General features: G+C 41.3%; 1 protein-coding gene across 8 annotated transcripts in view; it reads left to right on the plus strand.

Moving 5' to 3' along the window:
- The window catches only part of CELF2 (CUGBP Elav-like family member 2), a 262,119-nt gene that overhangs the window by 147,656 nt on the left and 94,222 nt on the right, over positions 1 to 20,241 (plus strand). For all 8 annotated transcript variants that reach the window (XM_072857596.1, XM_072857604.1, XM_072857613.1 and 5 more), the window contains exon 3: positions 13,792 to 13,874. In XM_072857596.1, the coding sequence (XP_072713697.1) occupies positions 13,792 to 13,874 (83 nt within the window). The remainder of the gene's footprint in view (positions 1 to 13,791; positions 13,875 to 20,241) is intronic.

The raw sequence follows: 20,241 nt of genomic DNA on the forward strand, positions 1-20,241 counted from the left end.
GAAATTAACACTGATTAAAAGAAAGAGCCTTTTGTCAGAGAAGGAGCAGAGGCTGAAGACAAAATAATGTACAAGGACCCCCTGGATTTATTTATTTATTTTATTTTGTGTGTTTTTTTTTAGCTTTCAACTAAGACTGGGAACTTTGTTCTAAAGCTTTATGAGTTTTTTGGTAGCGAAGCACCATTAAGCTGCACATCCGTGATATTTTGTTGGATGTATTCCTGTGGCTGCCATGGTGACCTCCGGAGAACGCTGTGCAGAATCATGCTACTCCAAACACGATTAGATACATTCAGGATCCGCATGCTATTGATGCCAAGGAGCACTGAATAGTTTCATCTACTTTGCAGACGAGCTTCAGTGTAAGCCCTCCTGCCGCTGCCTGCTCAAGGCCACCTTTGACAGCTGCAGGAGCCAACACATAGCTGTTTAGGCACTCGTTTTGTTCCTTTTCTCTATTTTTCCTTCTCCCTCTGATTAAGTTGCCAATCATTCAGCTTCTTTCTCTTCTTGTCTTGATAAGTTGCCAATCATTTCATACAGCCTATACCTCTCTAGCCAAGTATTTCTCTTGTCATAACATGGAAACAGGCTGCTGGAGATTTATTTTAAATCTTGATCGGATTAAATGCCACATCTTGATCTTTGGAGAGCCATAGGGCCTATATATCATGGTACTATCTTGTTTGGACTGCTCTGAACTGATATTAATTAGAGGACTTGAGATACGTCCCATGGGTCGTCCGACACACTCTTGAGATTCCCCTCCCTTAATAGATATTAAATATTGGTGAATATATCTTTTTAATCCGTTTTCCAGGTCATACATGGTTGATAGTAGCAAGAAACAAACCATCAATTGTATGAAGACTTCTGGGGGGATAACATATTTATTTGTATGATACATGGGTTTTTACTGTTTTGCTCTGGTTATTGAATCATTTATACACAGATTGCAAAGGAGTAGCTTTATTTAGGAAGGTTTTCAAGAAGTAAATAGCAATGGGAAATTAAGAAAAGCTGAAAATGTTTACCGTGAAAAGTGTCTTTAAAATTAATGTTTGTGAGATTGTGAAATAGTTTCCTAGGGAAATTATGGGAAGCCTGATTCTGGGAAATCTACAGGTAGGACCAGATAAAACTTTGGAAGAATTACATGTGGAAGCGTAATGCTGTCCTCTCTGGGAGGGGAGCTTAGCTGAATTTTCCTGCCTCTAACAGTTTTATAATTGTTTTAAAACTGCTTTCCTAGGTTTGCAAGATAACACTTTCCCCCAGTATTTATACTTCATTAGCTCATTTTCCAGTCACAAGGAAAAGACTGTATGAATCATCTTAGCCTTTCTCTCTCATTTTGGAAGCACATGTGTTACACATCTATTCTGCATCTCATTGATTCTACGTTAGTTCATCATCAGACAAAAGTAAAGAAGAATTTTAATAAGCTGGGATAACAATCTCTTACCACAAGTATTTTCCTTGCTCCTATGAGGCTGCCCAGGCAAGGTGAAACATGAGCTGTAATTCTTCATCAGGACACTTTTTTTGTTTTTACACTGTTAGTCTGTGCAAAACAAGATGCTGTACCAGGGGCAAACATGAGTCAGGCTGGGAGGCAGTTGTGAAACACCTCTCAAATATCTTTGAGCTTGAGCTTTCTGAACATGGATCCCCCACACGAAGTGTGTTCTTCGTTCTCAGTGCTTGTGCTCATTAAGCGCTGCCATTTATTTTTGTGTGTCTGCACAAATATATGGCTTTATTACTAAAGTGGTTTGTTTATCTTTGCTGCTGCTGCATTTATTTTAGCACTCATCTAAACAATTAATTAGGGAAACACTTGAGTGCCGAATACACTTCTTCAGATACCACTCAGTTGTTCTTTTTTTATTTCCAGGAGCATCAAGCATTTAAAAAAAACCCCATCTTTTGCGGTTTTTTCTAACCCTGCCTTTTCCCCCTTGTTTGAAGCTTCCACAGGCAGAGTAGATTGCTTTGAAAGATCATGGGCCCTGCTGAAAGTTCAAAGCCAAGTAAAGATGATGCTTAAAGTTCAAAGGCTCTGTGGAGTTGCATCTGCATCTGCAAAAAATTGTTTCAACCAACTAGAAAGATAGAAGAGTTGCCAGGAATTTCTTCTATTGCTTTTTTATTATTATTATAAAAAAGCTTAATTGGGGGATAAATGTGTCACTGCTAACAAGTTCAGGGAAAGTGAAGCTCCTTAGATGAAATGCAGCTTGAAGGTGTACACAGTGTAGGAAAGATTTGACATGTGCTGTGACCCTGTGAGAGTGAAACTGTGAATGCTTAGAAATCAACACGAAATATGTAAGGGTTTATAATGTTGAAAGTGTTTGACTGTATCTTGGGCAAACAGAGCAGGGAGTATGATGTATTCAGACAAAAGATTTAGACCCAAGTTTTAAAGATGAGGAAAAGTAACACATTTCTAAGAAAAAAAAATTCAAACAGATGAAAATTTGTGCCTTGAAAATAGTGTGTGTGTTGTAACAAATCATGACTCAGAGTGGAGGCTTTGTCAGTTCTTCGACAGGCAGAGAATGGAGCCCCTATTAGGTGGCTTGGCCAAAAGCAGTAAAATATGGGGTTGGGTGGCGTTGGGTGTTGGGGGAAAATAGGTCTTTATTGACTGAAGCTCAGGGCACTTTGAGACAATATTTCACCTAGAATGCCTTCCCATGCTGCTTAAGTGCCCCTTGAGCCCACTCAGATGTCTTGTATTGATTTCTTCCGTTTCTTATAAGCAAACTTTCGGAGGAAGCATGCCAGACTGTAGTTGGTTAGATGGAAGCAGCACTTGCAAGTATTGCTCTGCTGTTACTCGTGTTGCTATTATTGCAGTATCTTTTTACCTCACTCTTTTTCTTTTTTTTTAATGGTTTCTTCACAGTATTCCTTTGAGCTCAGGACATTTTATTCTTTCCATTTTACAAGGAGAAGCTGGAGCACAGGGAGATTAAAGGCCAGATTGTTCAAAAACATTTAGGTGTCTAAAGATTCAGATGGGCATTGAACATTATTTTCAGAAGAACTTCAATACCCTATTCCTAGAAATGAATTATCCAAGGTCAGATTTAGATTCTCTTGCAAAAATGGTATCCAAGTCTTCCAGATCCAGACAAGTGTTGAAACCAACCCATGTGCCATCTTCTTACCAAGTTCCTGGGTAAGGGACAGGGTTGGGTTTTGTTGTTCTTTTTTAATAGGTTTTCATTGACAGCAATAGCAATCTTTCCACCCTATACCTTCTTTTATAACTCCTTCTCCCTGGACCTCTTCCTCTTTTGTCTCTTTGTACTGCTAGATCTGGCTTTCCTATGCTGCCTGTAGAAGACACAAGCTCAGAGTTTTAGAGCTGGCAGGGCTGTGGGTGGATAGGTGGTCTAGTAATACCGGAGGAATGCGTGGGATTTAAACAAAACTTCATCATGTCAGATACAACAGGACTGGATAAACTGTAACTTAAAAAATGCATCATAAGATCAGCTTTTGAATTCATAAATTTCTTGATATATTTCTGAAAACAAGGTGTGACACAAGACATTCTTACTGTCTTGCATGTCTGTGGCAACATGGGCCATGGTGAGATTATAATGTCTCTGGTTCTGTTTCTAAAAAAAAAGATTGATTCCTGTGTTCTTGCTATGAAAAAACTCGTCTTGAATGTGAAATTTTTTAGTGAATGAGAGCTGATTCCCAACTGATACATACAACAATAAAACAGTAATTTAACTGATGTTGCCTGCTAAAGTTAAATAAACTTGCAATATATTTCTGAGGAAGTTAAGCTGTGTTAGTAGGCGTTTTGTGGAAAAACCACTTAAATTCCTTCATTGCCATTTCACAAAATCACAGGCTGGCTGAGGTTGGAAGGGACCTCTGGGGTTCATCTCATCCAACCCCTGCTCAAAGCAGGGTGGCCTACAGCAGGTTGCTCAGGGCTCTGTCCAGTTAGGATTTGAATACCTCCAGGGATGGAGTCTCCACAACCTCTCTGGGCAAACTGTGACAACGTTTAATCATCCTTACAGTAAAAATGTTTTTCCTTATGTTTAAATCAAATTTCCTGTATTTTAATTTGTGCCCATGGCCTCTTGTCCTGTCACTGGGCACCACTGAGAAGGCTCCATCTTCTTTACTTCCTCCCCATCAGGTATTTATGCACATTGAAAAGATCCCCCTGAGCCTTTTCTTCTCGAAGCTGAACAGTCCCAGCTCTCTCAGTCTCTCCTCATATGAGAGATGCTCCAGTCCGTTCATCATTTTCATGGCTGTTCACTGGACTCCTTCCAGTATGTCCATGTCTCTCTTGTACTGGAGAGCCCAGAATAGGACCCAGCACCCCAGATATGTCTCAGCAGGGCTGAGCAGAGGGCAAGGATCACCTCCATTGACCTGCTGGCAGCGCTCTGCCTGACGCAGCCCAGGATGCCATTGGCATTTGACCAGTGACAATAATTTCCAGTACTGAACATAGGTTTTTTCATAGTGATAGTGTAGGTTTATAAGTGGCAATTAACTCTCAAAGTCAAAGATCTGAAGATTTTAAAGGGATAATTTTATGGTAAAGCTATGCTATTCTGAGTATTTTTCACTACAGAGTTGCCTCCTAGTTGAACTAGGACTTGAGTGGCTTCTCAGGAGTCGCAGTGCAATTAGAGGCTTCATCAGAGCAGTGGTCTGGAAGTCTTATCAGAGAAAACCAGTCTTTAGTGATCTTTCTCAAGCATTCAAGTGAAAGAAAACATAGAAGGAAATCCAGGACTATAAGATGTGTGTGCTAGGAAGTTTGATTTGCAACTAGAGAGTATCAGGGTTGGAGACACTAGAGCTTTTGAAATGTCATTAGGGAAAGATGTGTCCCTGCCTACATTAATTTATGTAAACATGATCTTTGTAGAGTCTTTTTGATTTGAAATACAGCGTCACACCAGTTTTGTGCTGCAAGAGTGGATTAATAAGGCAGGACATCTTAATTTTTCATTTCCATTTTTTTTAGCATCTGTGCTCTGAACCCTCTTTCTCTACTAAATCCAAAGATGCATTTATCAGACAGACAAACTTAGGAGTTAACTTGCACAGAGGACATGTTAATTAATTTCAAAGCCAGTAAACTCAAATCAGTAATCGTTACCTGGCCAAGGGAAAAAGGAAACAATGACCAGCTGCTAGGAAGAAAAGAGTAAGGATTTTTAGGAGGGGAGGAGAAAGTGAAGTAAAGATTAAGGAGAATTGGTGTGAGAATAGGAAGGAAAAGAAGAAAATAAAAGGTACAGGGGAAATGAGGAGAAGGCAGCATAAGAAATAAGTAATTATTCGTGTTGTAGTTTCACTGAGATGTCCCCCCAAATTCAAGATTTCTTTGTGATACAGTGTATGCACATAATGACAGGACTTGTTTAGAATGATTTTCAATTTAAAAAAAAAAAATCTTGTTTCTCCTGTATTTTGTTTGTATTCTTTTCTATACTTTACAGTTAGGAAGTACAATGACTTCCTATGGGAGACCCCTCACAGGGCTAGAGACGGGAATACCATCTCTCCACCCTCTCCCCCTGCTGTCCTACTTACTTGAGAATTTTTTTTTTTCCAAAAACTCTTAACAGGCAGTTTTTATTGTAAGCCATATGACTGATGTATAAGATCCCATTTATTATCTGCCCCTGAGATCCAGAAATGTGAACAGACCAAGCACAAACTCGACAAGAGGTGCTGAGCAGCTGCTTTGATTTTCTCGCTGGTGTTGATTGTCTGACAGCCTTCCATCTCACAGGGGTGGAAAAGCAATGACTCTCCCAAGGGATTTACACCGGGTGGGTGCTTGGAGGGGCCAGCAGAGGAGGAACATCCCAGGCCAGGCCAGTGGTGTTTCCATCAACCTGCAGATCAGGGTGTTGATGCGGTACTGATGTGTGGGTCCAATGCCACCAACTGCTCACCTATATCTTCACAGCGTTTTCTGAGTTTATATTTGGACGTGTCTCATCCACTAGTCAGCCCAGACCATTACAGCTCAGCTTACATCCCAGCATGCAGCGATGGTTTCTTTAGGGACAGATTAGTTAGTAATGACATGAAATTGCCTTGATGCTATAAACCTGATTTGTATGTATTTATTTACCCGGCCACCACATATATAATCTAATTCTGCATCTGCTTTTTTTCCCTCCTTTATCACCATCTAGTGCAAATATCAAATGAGTATTACCAAGCTGCAGATGTGGAAGTTGGCCCCTTTCTTCAAAAGTAATCTAGAGAGTACCAGCCTGCTGGCCATTCACTTCCCAGTCATTACACAGTCAGCAGGAGAGTTCAGGAATTTGCAAAAGCTGTCATTGTCCCATATGAAAAAATGTATATTGAAATTCTTCAGATACTTTTACAGCTATTAGCCATTTAAAACTGTTTAATATAAGTGGCTTATTTCAGAGAGCAAGAAAAGCAGATTCTGGCAATTTTGCCCTTGATATCTTTTCTATCTGTGTCGCACTTTAGTCAAAATTTACATAATAATGGATAGGGAAGTGTTGTGGCACACGAACCGGTGCATATTAGTTCTAAGTTGCTTTCCCAAAAGGCTTGAAAATGCAGCAGATTTAATCTAGGTCAAAAAAAAAAAAAGAAAAAAAAAGAAAAAAACCCACTTCCATTTTGTAGGCAGAGGACATTTATAGAGAGCATTTGTATTCACAAGGGTATGGGAATGACAGAGTGCGACTCCTCCAAAAGAGCTCCCCGGTGCAGCTGAAGGCTGACAGCAAACTAGGACTTGTGGCCAATTAACAGAAAGGCCGTCATAACTTGCAAGGCATGGAGAGAAAAAATTGAGCTCCGTGGGATCATTTTTCACTGGCCATTTACAGGGCTGTTACCGGCCTGGAGCATTTGTGCTTTAATGTGATAGGGGCGGTTCGGGGCACGCTGGGGCTAGTGCATTGCCGCCCTGGATGTTGTAACCAGGAGGAAAAATAGAACACAGGGTGGAATTTGGCACGTCCCGGTTGTGAATCCTTCTCGCATATGAGCCCCTGCCTACCTTCAGCTAATGTATTAATATTAGAAGTGGCATCGCTATAATATGTGCTGTCATTAGAGTGGCAATGCGGTTTCCTGGCTGGTGACAGGATTGGTAATACGGTTTCCATCAGGGTGCCAATTATATCAAACTATTAGCAAACCTGAGCTAATTGGGAGGCGGCATCGTTAAAGGTTGATTTCTGCAGTATATGGCAATTCTATCAGGGATTGCTTCGGGAGTGAATCATTGCTATCATACTCTCGAGTGACTCCATATACAATAGAGCAACAGGAGGAATCAAAATGCCTCCCTGCCTTAGCCACCTTCTTTTGCTGTTTAGCAGAATTACAGAAATAGTTCGATTTTTATTTCTGGCAATATTTTTTGCTTTCCTTTGTCAGGAATGTCTGTATTTGCTATTCAGGCAGTTCATTTTTTTCTCTGTTTTTGTATGGAATCACCCAACCAAAATCTCTAAGACTTGAAACACCTTTCCTAACACTAGACTGGTGTCTTCCCTGCAGGTTAGCTAATTGCACTAAAATCTGTAATACAGAAGTAATGCCGGCTGTAGTAATATCTGTAAATATCTGTAGTAAATCTGTAATACTGAAGTAATGCCAGTGCAAGGCTCCCATTGCACTGCACCAAATTCAACGAATGTGAAGAAGCTTGTTGCTCAACCATGCACCTGAACTCCTGTAGCAATAGGTCTTTTCAGTGGCTTTAGTGGAAGAGAATTTTTGATGTCTTCATTGCCTTTTGGAAAATGACAGCGTAGGTCGTGGTAGGTTTGCTTGCAAATCACACTGTTCAGGCAGCTGTTTGTGATTTACGGAGCATGTATTTTAGCATTCGGGTGAACAGCTGGAATGCAAGAGACCCTTTGAAAAGGCAGCCCTGTTAAATCGCAGTGTAATGTTTAAATTTTGGTAGTGGAAGGGTGAACGTGGAAATCAGGAGAGGAATATTTGGAGGGGAAAAAAAAAAAAGAAAAAGAAATTCTCCTTAACTTAAACTAGCTTGAACTGTGCTGGATTGACAAGAAGCTACTGTCCCCATTGAGATTCCAAGCTTGTATGAAGCCAGCACCTGTTCTGCTTGCAAATGCACACACAAAAGTGAGCTTCATTCACAGCAAGAAAGAAACATAGTGGGACTTCACTCATTTAGCCTTCCAGGGCCTTCAGTCCCTTGATCTGTCAGCCCCTTAGAATTCAAACGCAGCCTTTAAAGGAATTTTCAATTCACAACATGATGACTTTGTTGATGTCCTGAATGTGAATGTATTTTGAATTGAATTTGTCTGCCAGGATTCCATTACTTGCTAAAAGAATACAGAGTTCAATCATCAGATAATCATTATAGCTGTTTTGAAGTGTTTATTTTATTAGTCTAGAAGGTAAAGCAAATTTCATACTTTTAAGTTGTTGCAGGCTTTGCAGGCGCACTGATAAGCTCTTGTATTTCTATACCCTATGGTTAGGGTTCAGATACTGGCAGCAGGTGATAATATGCACAACGCAGGAGAGATCCAAACTGACAAATTTTGACAGTTGAAAACTATAGAAACTCATAAATCAGACCAATGAATATGAGGCTTTTTTCCTCCTGTATCTTTTCTCTTTTAATTCCCAAAAGTTAAATGTTCAGGCCTGGGAAACTGCAGCACGTTTTTCTTCAAGCAAACCAAAACCTTAGAGTATCTTATAGAACAACATGTTTTAATTCCTGTCCACGTCCAAGGGTTATTTTCTCATATTGATGCATGCGTGTAATTCCTGGTAATTTTAAACTGGGAACCATATATTCAGTTTAGGGAGCTGTAAGAGACATTTTCACACCCGAAGCAAGATGGAGGCTGCCGTATTTGTTCAAGCATGAAATCCTGGCTGAGAGATTAAGCCTCTTACACAGATCCCAGTGCCGTTAAATACCAGCGAGGACCGTGTAAGCCACATCTCCGAGTGGAGGAGAGCTTCCTTTTGTTAGGTGTTCAAAATTAAGAATGTAAACAGCTCTCGTGGAGTAATTAGTCTGTGCTTGAATTGGGAAAAAGTGGTAAAAATAATGACACGAGGGAGCTCCTAGTGATGTCATATGGCTTAACAAAGCCGTGTCCGCTCCACTGGGTGGATGGGGCCGGGGTTTCCCAGGCGGCTAGTTTGGGTCATAAAGCAGAAGTTGCATGGGAGGAGAAGTCCCGTTGCAGGAGGTCACTAGCAGCTCTTTGAAAAAATCCTCTTGCTTATAGGAGGAATGGCATTTTTTGAAGTTTCATGGTGAAAACTGCAATTTGTTGTAATTCCACAATGCACACAAATGTCCTCCAGAAACCCAGATTCTCGGTCAGCAGAAATTCACGGGTACAGTGGTGTGAGAGTCCTCACCATTTGCTCTTTTTTTTGCTCATCCCTAACTTCTAAATGGTTGCTTTAGTGAAGCCATGGCTGCATGATCCCCAGGTAATCCGTTGCTGCCATCTTTGACAGTGACTCAAGTAAAGCTGTTTCTAGCCATACGCAAGGCTGTTTGTCCCTGTCGGTGTCTTGCTAAACAAGTTTCTGTGGAAATTAAATAAATAAGATCTCCACCACTGGTGCTAATTGGTGCCTTTGGCAGGCTGAGCAGGGGCTTGTGAATTGAATGTGTCATGGAGAATTGAATGTGTCAACTCTCTCCCAATGGCTGGGACCTTGAGGTCTTTTTCAGGCACTAAATTTCCTTTGAAAAAAGAAAAAGGAAAAAAAAGAGAGAGAGAGAAAACAAGCTGAAATAAGAGATCTTTTCCCTTTTTTTTAATGAGGTGTTGAAGTTGAGCATTGTAGTGTACACACTGCAGCATTTTCTCGTCAGATGCTTTGAGAAGTAGGGCTGGTTTCTGCCTTTGTTTCTCAGGCAGCCCATTTGTTGCTATCAGACGCTGTGCAGCACGGGGTGGCAGGTTTTATTCAGTCTGTTCAAGCATCTGGCAGGATAGCCATGAAGTTGTTGCTGATGTCCTTAAGGGACTGTAGGGATCCGCATGATTCATTCACTGTTTTTTCTAGGTACAAAGAAGAGATGTCATATGCTGTAGTAAATACAGTTCCAAGCAGAGCACAACCAGCGTACCAAAAGACAGGAGATTTGCTGCTTTGGAGGCACTGACTGGCAGCACAAGCTCCTGTTCCTTTAGTCGAGAAGATACTAGCCCACATGGAGTTAAACTGGGCTGTATTTCAGGCTGTTGAGGATCGGCAAAACCATGTCCACAAACCAATTCACCTTTTAAGTTGTCCTGACTAGGAGGGGAGAAGGTTATCACTGTCAGGCTTTGAGTTATTTGGATGTCAGAAAAGTTTAGTTGTGGTTCAAGCTGCTGTCAAGTTTGTTGGTGATGAAGCCAAGATTATATGTGCAGGGGGCTGGAGAGAGGAGGGTTGGGTTTTTTTTCTTTTCTCTTAGTAAGAAATGTACTTTTTCTTTTCCAGCAGTGTCACTGATTTGTCTTTGGCAGTATTACATTTTCTTAGGGAAAATGGAGGAAGGAAAGTCATTTCCTAGTTGTCTTTCAGCAGGGGCCAGCTACCAGTCCTAAAGCACAGATTAGCCCTGTCCTCTTACACAGGCATCTTCCCTTCCAAAATTTCTGCAGAAAGGGCTGAATTTGGTACTTTCTCCTACGGGACGTGGTACTGAGCCAAAGGGATTTTACACTGGAGGCATCTTCAGAGCTGCAGCGGTTTTGCGTAACCTGGCAGCAAGCACCTCTGGAAAGTCCATAGGCTGAGCTGTAGCATTTCCTTCGGGACTGTGTGCACTTTTGCCTTTTCTGTTCTTCTGTGTTTTCTTATTTTCTTTTTTCTTTAGTCCAGCCCTGACCTCTTTAGCAGATAGCTTCAGAATCAGGTGTCCACAACTGGTGCCCATGCTCTCCTCAAACCACAGCAAAACATCTGTTTTGTTGTGGTTTTTAAAGAAGATATGAGCAAAATGAGTCCAGAGAAAGATTTTATCCGTGTACATTTTCAGATGTGTCAATCTGTGAACTTAGAAGGCTCCATTTTTGTCAGGGTCCAATGACCTGCCTGAAACATCTGCACGTTTGCTACTGTTTTCTCCCAGTCCTCATTCACAGAGACATTTTTCTCTCTTGTGCTATTACTTCCTAAAAATGACTAGTTAAAGGGTGTTTCACAGCATATTCATCTTTCAAGTGCAGTTCTTTCAAGTAGTGCCAAGACTGATAAACCAATAGATTTCAAACCTTATCGAAATAAGCCCGCAGAGCTGAAATCTAAAATGAAACTCTTCAGACCCATGGTAAAGGACATCGCAATTGCAAAGTCATGACTACTGCTTGATATTTTCCCCTCTGAATCCTCTCTCCTGGTTAAAAAGCTTTAGATTAAAAAGCTAATAAACCAAATGGAGAGACAATAGTAGAAGCTAGACTTTGGAGCTGGCTGGCGGGATAGAAAAACATCGCAATACTTCCTCAAAGTCACGCTATTAAATGTCACAAACTCAGATTTGTTTCCCACTTTAATTCTGGAGTAAAATAATTTAAATTTTCAGAATTTGCTAGTGAAATAGAAGATTTAGAAACACTCACAGGAAGCACAAACCTTACAGGCTGTGGCTGTTTGTAATAATCATCCCTGCCGAACAATGTTCGGCTCACTGAAATAATTATTAAACCGTCTCTATCATAAACTGTGACATTTTAAGGAACCTGTTGGCAGTATGAAAAGTGTTTCTCCCAGCTGTGCTAAGTCTGCATTACCTGCCTGCCTGTGCTTTTCTGCGTTAGGGATAAACTCGCTGTATTCCAGCTGGGAATACATGATTACCTTTGCTTGCTATAAAGGTAATGGTCGTCACTGGCCTGGCTACAAAGCCGGAGGGAGCATTCACAGTGCAATGCACAGCTTGAGCCAGGCGAGAGGCAGCAGAAGGGGAGTTCTGGATTCAGCCCTTCCTTCCAAGGTGTGGTATGGGCCACCTCCACAGGGTTACTTAAAATGTGCTAGCTGTGTTCTCCTGTGCTCGCCTTCTCCTACGTCTCCTTTGCTGTTAGGGGGATGCTGTGAGGTTGAACAAAAGCAGGCATGTCGGGTGGGACATGATGTTTCACCTTGGTCAACATTAGGGAGCTGGCGCAAGCAACAGCTTTGCTCACTGCCCGAAGGACAGATTATCTTATCTGTGTCACGCTCCAAGGGAGCACCGAGGCTCAAGAGCCAGGGTTTCTTCTATTTACTGTTTGGTTTTGACATTTCTCTGGAGTTGCAACAAATCTCTGTCTGCAATTAAGAGAACAGGATAGTTTTATAATTCATCAGTAAAATCTGCATCATGTTTTTTGATACGAAGTAGATTTTTGCTTCAGTAGCCACTTCTGCCTCCCAACCAGCATTACCCAGCATGTTTTTCCTCTCCCCATAGCAGCTGGGTCACCGAGCGCCCCATCTGCAGCCACAGAGCTCTACAGGAGATTTGGGGTCTCTTCTTAATGTGACACGGCTCCAAAGCAGGGGCTTCCCATGTCCACAGGACAAGGGCTGCATTCAGCCTCGCCCTATTTCCCCTATGGACAAAGTAGCAACAGATCAGGCTCTAAGGGTGTGCCTACATCACTGATTTACTGTGCTGGGTGGGAGCTATTTACGTGTGAATTTTCCTTGTGTTTCCTATACCTGCAATCTTGTGGTATGCACATAAGTGCACAAGTGATGTTCTCAAAGTGGTTTCCCTCCCGCTGGAAGTAAAGTTGAAGTCACAAGCTGGGATATTGTGTTGAGCATCCCACCTGCAACGTGGATGCAGGGTCCTCCTGCAGTAAGGTCTCCGCACATGCCCTGTGCATCCCTAGGAGCAGACTTCATTACTGTGGGACATTACAGATTGCAGCAAGTCGAATCTCGGTCCTTGTTTCTTTGTCCCATGCCTATCATGTTATAACTGCCCCTTGAGGATCTCCCTGTGAGCCCTGACCTCACCCTCGGGCAGGTGTTGAGCTGCCTGGGTTGCATGTGCTGTGGGAAGAGTTAACTTCCCATGTTTGCAATGGAGAAAGTGGCAACGACCTGTGTTTGGTCCCACAGACCACTTAGTTGGGCCATGCTGCCAAAGGGACAAACAAGGGATTAAGGCAACTAAAACTGCTTTACTGAAGGTTAGATGGATGCAGCCTCACTTAGTGCTGCCAACCGTCAGCAGCCTCCACTATCCCACCAGTGGTGAATTCTCCCGTAGCTTATCTTCCTTCTTGCAACTTTGATGAGTGTCCTACCTCCAGTCCTACCTGATTTCAAATGGTGGGGAGCAAACCTTAGCTCTTACGTATAAGGCCCTTTAAATAAGGTTCTGCTTTAACCTGATTTTCTGCCTGAGATGCAACAATGAATTCCTGTTGCTTGAGTTTGCCATGTTGCTTATATTCAAAGTATGATGGGGAGCCTTCAGAAAAATATAGCCTTATTTACACTGTACAAAGCCAATTGGATTTTGGTTAACTTAATTTCTAAGTGATTACAGTTCACTAACAATGTAGGTGTGTTATAGATGCAATGCACAGGGGGTGACTTTTAATTTTAAACCACACAAGCTTCCTTTTATTCATGTCATTCAGGCAGCCTCATGATAATTCACATTTCCAGCTTTCATAATGTGTTGTTCAACCACTGTTTTTTCTCCCTCCCTATTGTACTCTCACAAATCATACTCACTAATTTCTGAAAGCTTTTCATTTCTCTCTATAGGTTGTTGTTTCGTAACATTTTATACAAGAAAAGCTGCTCTTGAGGCACAGAATGCACTGCACAATATTAAAACTTTACCTGGGGTGAGTACATTTAATTTTTGATCCTAATTATTTTATCGCCAGACAAATAGCCCTTCTGCTCAAGATGCTGTTTGGTGCCCCAAATGACCTTGATCTCTTCAAGAGAAGGTGGCTAACCTGATGGTCTGTCCTGTAACAGTGCCAGTCCTGTAGCAATGGCATCATCTCAAAAGGCAGTTGCTCTTCTGTAGAAAGTCCCTTGGCTGGAAACAGTGCTGATTCCTGCTGACTAGAGGCAGTTACTGAAGTGCAAGGTAGATTCAATTTTTTTTATTTAAGGGGGAGGAGGAAAAACATATGGCAGGAAAACACTGCACCACTGGGGCTTCTAGTTTGAAAAGGGAGAGGAGAGGAAAAGACAAACTACAGCCAACTTTGTTAAATGCAGCCTTTATCCACATGGTTTCTAAACAACCTGACTGCTTTGGTGTGGTGGCTGCACATCAGGGTACCGTAGAGCATGGTACCATGTAGTGGCTTGCACAGTGTCACCCTGTTCCCTGCCACCACCTCTGCTTAGCAATCTGTTCTCACCAATACATCACACCGGTGGTCAAAACAGTTGTGGTTATGTTGTATAAACCGTAGCTTGCATTATCCTACGGTTGTTCAGATAGAGAGAAGTGTATCACTGGTAATTGCATGACTTAACTCTGAAATCTTCTTGTTCTAATGTTTTCATTTCTTCTGCTGAACATAGCCAAATACTTTGGAGATGGGAAAGGAAAAATATAAAGGATGGTGGTATATTCCCTCTTGATGTAGGGGAAGTGTTCAAGTATATGGTTGGAGTGTATGATTACAGACACAAAAATAAATAAATGTATTCAACACTGTATAAATAAATAGAACATTGACTGGACTGACAGTTATATGGCCAATATCTCCAGTTCCTACGTGCTGTATGTGAAATTGGACACTATGTGTTTGAAAAATTCACATCTGGCCAGCTCACTTTATGCAACTCCTGTTAGGAAAGCCACCTCATCTGTCATAGAAATGACCAATGTAGAGAAGTTTGTCAGATACTTACCTGTGAGTCCTGCTAATTCACCAAGGTAAAATGGGAGGCATTTGCAAGTGAAAATGCTGGAGGGGGTGGTAGGAAATCTGCAGAGGCAGACCAGCTACAGGAAAATGAAAGAAAAATTGTGGCACTTCAGATTCAAGTGATGTTTTCCAGCAACTGGCCCTTGCAAGGGACAATGTCAAGACCTTACAAGCGTCCCAGTGGCAGGCTTGGCTTTGGAGGGTGTAGAGGATTGGATGTGCCATCCTCAGAGAGAAAGGAAGGCTATGAGGGACGATTCCCTTTGAGACCCCTTTGGATCTCAGGTGGAGTCTCAGCATCCTCTGGCTCTGCAACCCCAGCTGTTTGTTCCCATCCCCACTGCCAGAAAATGCCAAGCCCTTGGATGAATGCTCTCTAACCCAATTCAGCTAATGTTGCACTTGACCCACCGTGTTGTGTAATTGCTCTCCAGCATGCTTTGAGTCAAGCAGCTGTGCTGTCTGGCTGGGTAGAATGGACACTCCAGCAAAGGTGGTCCCGAGCTGCTGGAGCAGCACCCTGCCCAGCCAGCATCCCTGGGTCCAGGTAGGGCGTGGGACCCTACCCTGAAGCTCTACAATGAGATCTATACATCCCTCCCCTCAGAAGCAGAGAGAGTCCTTTCGTTTGCTCCTCTGTTCTTCCCTGAGCCCCAGGAGCTGGCTGCTGTGTTTTGAGAGACCTTAGTTATCCCAGCGGGTGACTTGGAGGGGCAGACTCCTTCCCTGACCTCCCCATGTACAGGTGGCAAAGCTGGCTCAGCTCTGCATCGCATCTTACTTGAGCAGGGCATCATTTCTTCTCCGTGTTTGTACAGCTAATGAGCATGCAGCAGCTGAAGAGACTACTGAACCTTTTGATTTTTTTTTAAATAAAGCTCAAAAATAGAATATTTTTTTCTAATCCTACCTCTAGCTCTTTGTCATTTAAAACTTATCTTTTCAAGCTGTGTTTTTCTGTCTTGACTGTGAGGTCACAAACTTTTCTTTTAAGGACATGTGAAAATTACATTCCCATGACTCTGGGGCTTGGGCTTCAAAAATACTCCTGATACTACCAGAGATACTAAGATTTTACTTTGAGATAAGTTGTTATAGCTACTTCTCAAAGGTAGATAAATAAAGAGAATAAAGAGAAGCCTCTAATAAAGAGAAGCAACTCAAATACAGATTTGTTACTTCTCTTTGAGAACAATTCAGCATATACTGTATAACAGATTCCGTATTTTGCACGTGCTGTATGCTGACATTCAGCATATATGGTGATACTGTTATGCTGCATCTGTGTATTCCCAAAATAACTTTGTTTAAGCATGCTTTAAAGTTGTGGCACACGTCCTGAAAACACTTCACAGTAGTGGAAGGATTCTCCTTATATGAATTTTAGCAATTTTCATGTTGTTAGCTCTGGCCCACTAAGCAGCTTTCACCGAACGAGCAGGAATCTTTAGTGGATAGGTCCATGTGTGAAACAGTCTTGGAGCAAATGGAAGCAATCTTCTGGCAGAGTTACAACAAGGGATGAATTTGGATCAGGTTCGTTTGGGAATCAGGTGTCAGCTTGCCTCCAGTAAATGAGATATGGTATGTAGGAGGTTCAGTAACAAGGTGTCTCCTGGAAACAAAAGAATCCGTGCCTTCTACTTTCACTGTAATACCACCATGCGTCAGATAAGAGGCATCCTTAAATAGCCCAGGAAGAAAATCCGAGGCAAAGGCAGGTGATTTATTAGTGTAAGGTAAGGAATTATGGCAGATACAGGAGCAGGGGGCTGCAGGGATGCTGCGGCGGTTGGAACTCGCCTGCCTTTTACCTGCGCGCAGGTATAACCCGTACTTCTGTGGACGCATGAAGGCGAATACCTCTATGTTCATTAAATGATTGAGGCCAGATTATTTCTGGGCTTAGTCTTTTCATTTCTCAAATGCAGACCCACTCCACGTGGCTGGCTAAGCAGGTTTTGGATCAGAACTCAGCCAAAAAAGTGGTTTTTTAGTGTGAAATTTATTTCCCTTCCAAGACTGCACGTTCAGTTTAATTTAGGTAGGTATTTGAGCAAAGCCTGCAGTGCTCTGTTTCTGTATCTACTTTTTGCGTGGACCTCATCCTTAACAGAGACATGAAAACACGAACGCTTTATCTGCTCCTTTGAGCTGCACCCTTTTAGTGGACATGAAGAAAATAAGACCAGACATAAATGATTAATGCAGAATCTTGGAAGAAAATATTGCAGGGTGCCTTGCTGTTTGATTACAAGCCTTGGAATTAGTCAACATTTCCATAATTCTAAACCAATATACACCTGTTTTCCCACTGTGATGTGAAGGCACAACTTAATTTAACAGAAACCCTGCTGTGCTAAATCTCTCATTAAATACCAAGCTAGTTCTGTAATTTAAAGTTGCAGCACCACTATTTTAACTGAATTGCCTTTGTATTATAAAATTAATAAGAAGTTAATGATGCACTTTGCTGTATTCTCTCAGATTTTTTTACAGCAACAACAACAAAAAAGAAAGATAAAGAAGAAAAACATGTCACCAGCTGACATCTCGAGGCTTTTCTGGTTTTAATCATTTTCCTGAGGATAAAATTCATTTAAAAGATTTTTTTAAATTTTTAAAAACTTTCAGCATAAGTAGGATCAAACATCTTCTTTTTGCTCATGATTAGTATAATCTCTCTGTTAGTCATAATATTCCTTGTCATATAATGCAGCTTTTATCTTTCCCCCAAAATGTATTTAGATATCACTTGTTATGGTAGGATTGCTACTAGGCAGAGAAGAAGATATACAGTGTTTGAGAAATGCAGGCATATTGATATATATGATACATATCAACGAAATAAGGACAATTCTCTTCTGTTTACTTGGTGCTGGCATTGCAAGTAGCTTTTATGTCTTGTAAATGAACAACATGAATTTCCAGATGTGTCTTTTCAAATATAACATGCAAGCACATAGCTCATCTCCTAGCTCATAGCGATGTGGTTTGTATTATTCGAGTTACAGTCAGGTTTTCTTGGAACGTTGGTTTGGATTCTGTTTTAAAAGGCAGAACGGAGAAAAGAAAAAACCTCAAATTGAATGTAATAGTGATCTTAGAAATGTGCTTCTTTGGGATGAGATGTAGAACTGAGGCCTTAACTAGTCTCATCTTCATTAAGAATCTGATGGCTTTGTTAGAGGTGTTTAACTTCTATTCCCTAAACAAAATAATCCAGTAAATTCCTCCCATCTAAATTTATTCTGTACCTTCAGTTAGATGTAATAATCTCAGTCCCCCCGTGCTCTAATTTGCTGCTTAGTGAAAACTGGCATCTGTGTAGAGGGCAAACCTCAAAGAGCTGTATGCAGGGACTGCTTTAGCTGCCTTTGTGGCACTGACATTTTTTGTTTGTTTCAGTTTTAACATGCATTAGTTTAAAAACAGAATATGCTCTGTTTTGCTAACTAGTAAATTGGGTAGGATTTCCTGGCAAGAGCTAAGGGCAGATAGGTGACACAAGAGCACTATACGGTGGTCAAATTCTTGGAGCCCAATAGCTGAATAAATACACCTTTAATCTCATGCAGAAGCTATTTGAGGTCAGGAATCAATGGGAATCTGTTTGTAAAATCTAGACCTAAAACTCTGTGGAGTTTTTGTTATGTATTTGAAGTTAGATTCGTCTGACATGGCAATGATTATTTGTTGCCTCTATGTATATTTTTGCATATATCCTCATAGCTAAGGTTATCACAGAAATAATTAACAGCTCACATTGGTTTAGGTCTCAGCACTCCTATGCTTTTAACAGTCTAATGGTTTACGTGGTTCTTATTTCAAGTGGGATATACATATTCCAAGTAGCAGCAAACCCTTTGTATTGAAGTTCTGGTATGAAATTAGGACATTAGCTGTATGAATCAATTTAATTAAGGGTTTAACAATGGAGAAATACAGTTTTTGAGAAAGCTCTTAAAATTTTAACAGCAAGGTGGAGTTTGTAGGATCTAACTGTCTTGTAAAATATTAATGGCTTCCTTTTTTGCCAGATGTTGTTGAGGGAAAGATTTTTCAGTTTTTACATTATAAGAATCACTACTGGTTTTATTAAATGCCGTTTACATGATAGGGAAACAGGACTGCCTTATAGGGAACTTTCCCCCAAGTATTCTGCACGGGCTGTAAGGAAACCTCAGGGTCCATTTAGGGGTGTAGAATATGAAAAACTGATTTTTAAGGAGGAACTTAAATCATTCTTCTCTTTCGGTGCCCATTCACAGTAGCGTTTGTTCTGCCCTACACCAGGCTGACAGTCACCAGCACGATGCCAGTCTGCTTTGACGCTTCCCCTCGTCCCCGCAGACCAGCTCAGGTTTCACGTGGAGTGTAAAACACCCTTGGTCTTGCTACGTGCCGCGGTGTGGGTATCACATGTATCGGCAAGGCAGCGCCACAGCCCCTCCGGGTGCACGGGGCTTAACGGGCTGTAACGTGGGAGAGAAATCTCAGCACTACGCTGAATCGGTTTAGCAGGTTATTTAACCTTCAGAATAATCTGTTTCAAAATGCAGGCGTCCGTGACGACTTACTATGAATCCACGTTCACTTTCTGATAAAATACCATTTGTCCAACAAGAAGCAAAACCCCAAATATATTTCTGATTTTCACTTTACATCATGAGCTCTGCTCATTTCTAATGAATATCCTGGCACGCTCCTTTCTGGAGTAGTGTTTTAATATCCAGTTCCCTTCTCTGCTTTAGGCCTTATGAGTTGTCAGTACTGTGTGAACATTATGTAAAAATTACCTGTAATAAAAAGGTAATCATCCAATATGACTTGAATAATAGCCTGAATATGAGATATCAGTGACTTTGAGAGATTTTGACAAACAGGAAGGGATTCAAAGAGCAATTAAGTTAGTTAAGGGATTGGAGTGATTGATTTATGATGACAAATTAAACTAATTCATATAGCATGGCCAAATGCTGTTTAATGAAGGATCCGAAAAGTTTAGAACCATTTAAATGATAAAAATAACCAGATGGGAAAGCGCAGAATTCCCAGGGAGTGCCTGTTCCTAGGAACTGAGCTATAAGACATTGAATGATGTTGAGAAAGTAAATTTGGCCCATTTCTTCCTTTAAAATACTGTGCAAACGGAACCACTTAATGATCCATTTTGTCCAGCTCAGAAGAAGTGATTTTGTATGATGCAAATACACCACTTCCAGCTCTACCCCTCCAAAAAAGTTGCACTGGCTTTGCCACTTAAATGAAAAATCAATATTTGCACTAAATTCAGGTACCTTAGTAGAAAGGTTGG

This window comes from Ciconia boyciana, chromosome 1 (genome assembly GCF_034638445.1).
Source record: "Ciconia boyciana chromosome 1, ASM3463844v1, whole genome shotgun sequence".
Lineage (NCBI taxonomy): Eukaryota > Metazoa > Chordata > Aves > Ciconiiformes > Ciconiidae > Ciconia > Ciconia boyciana.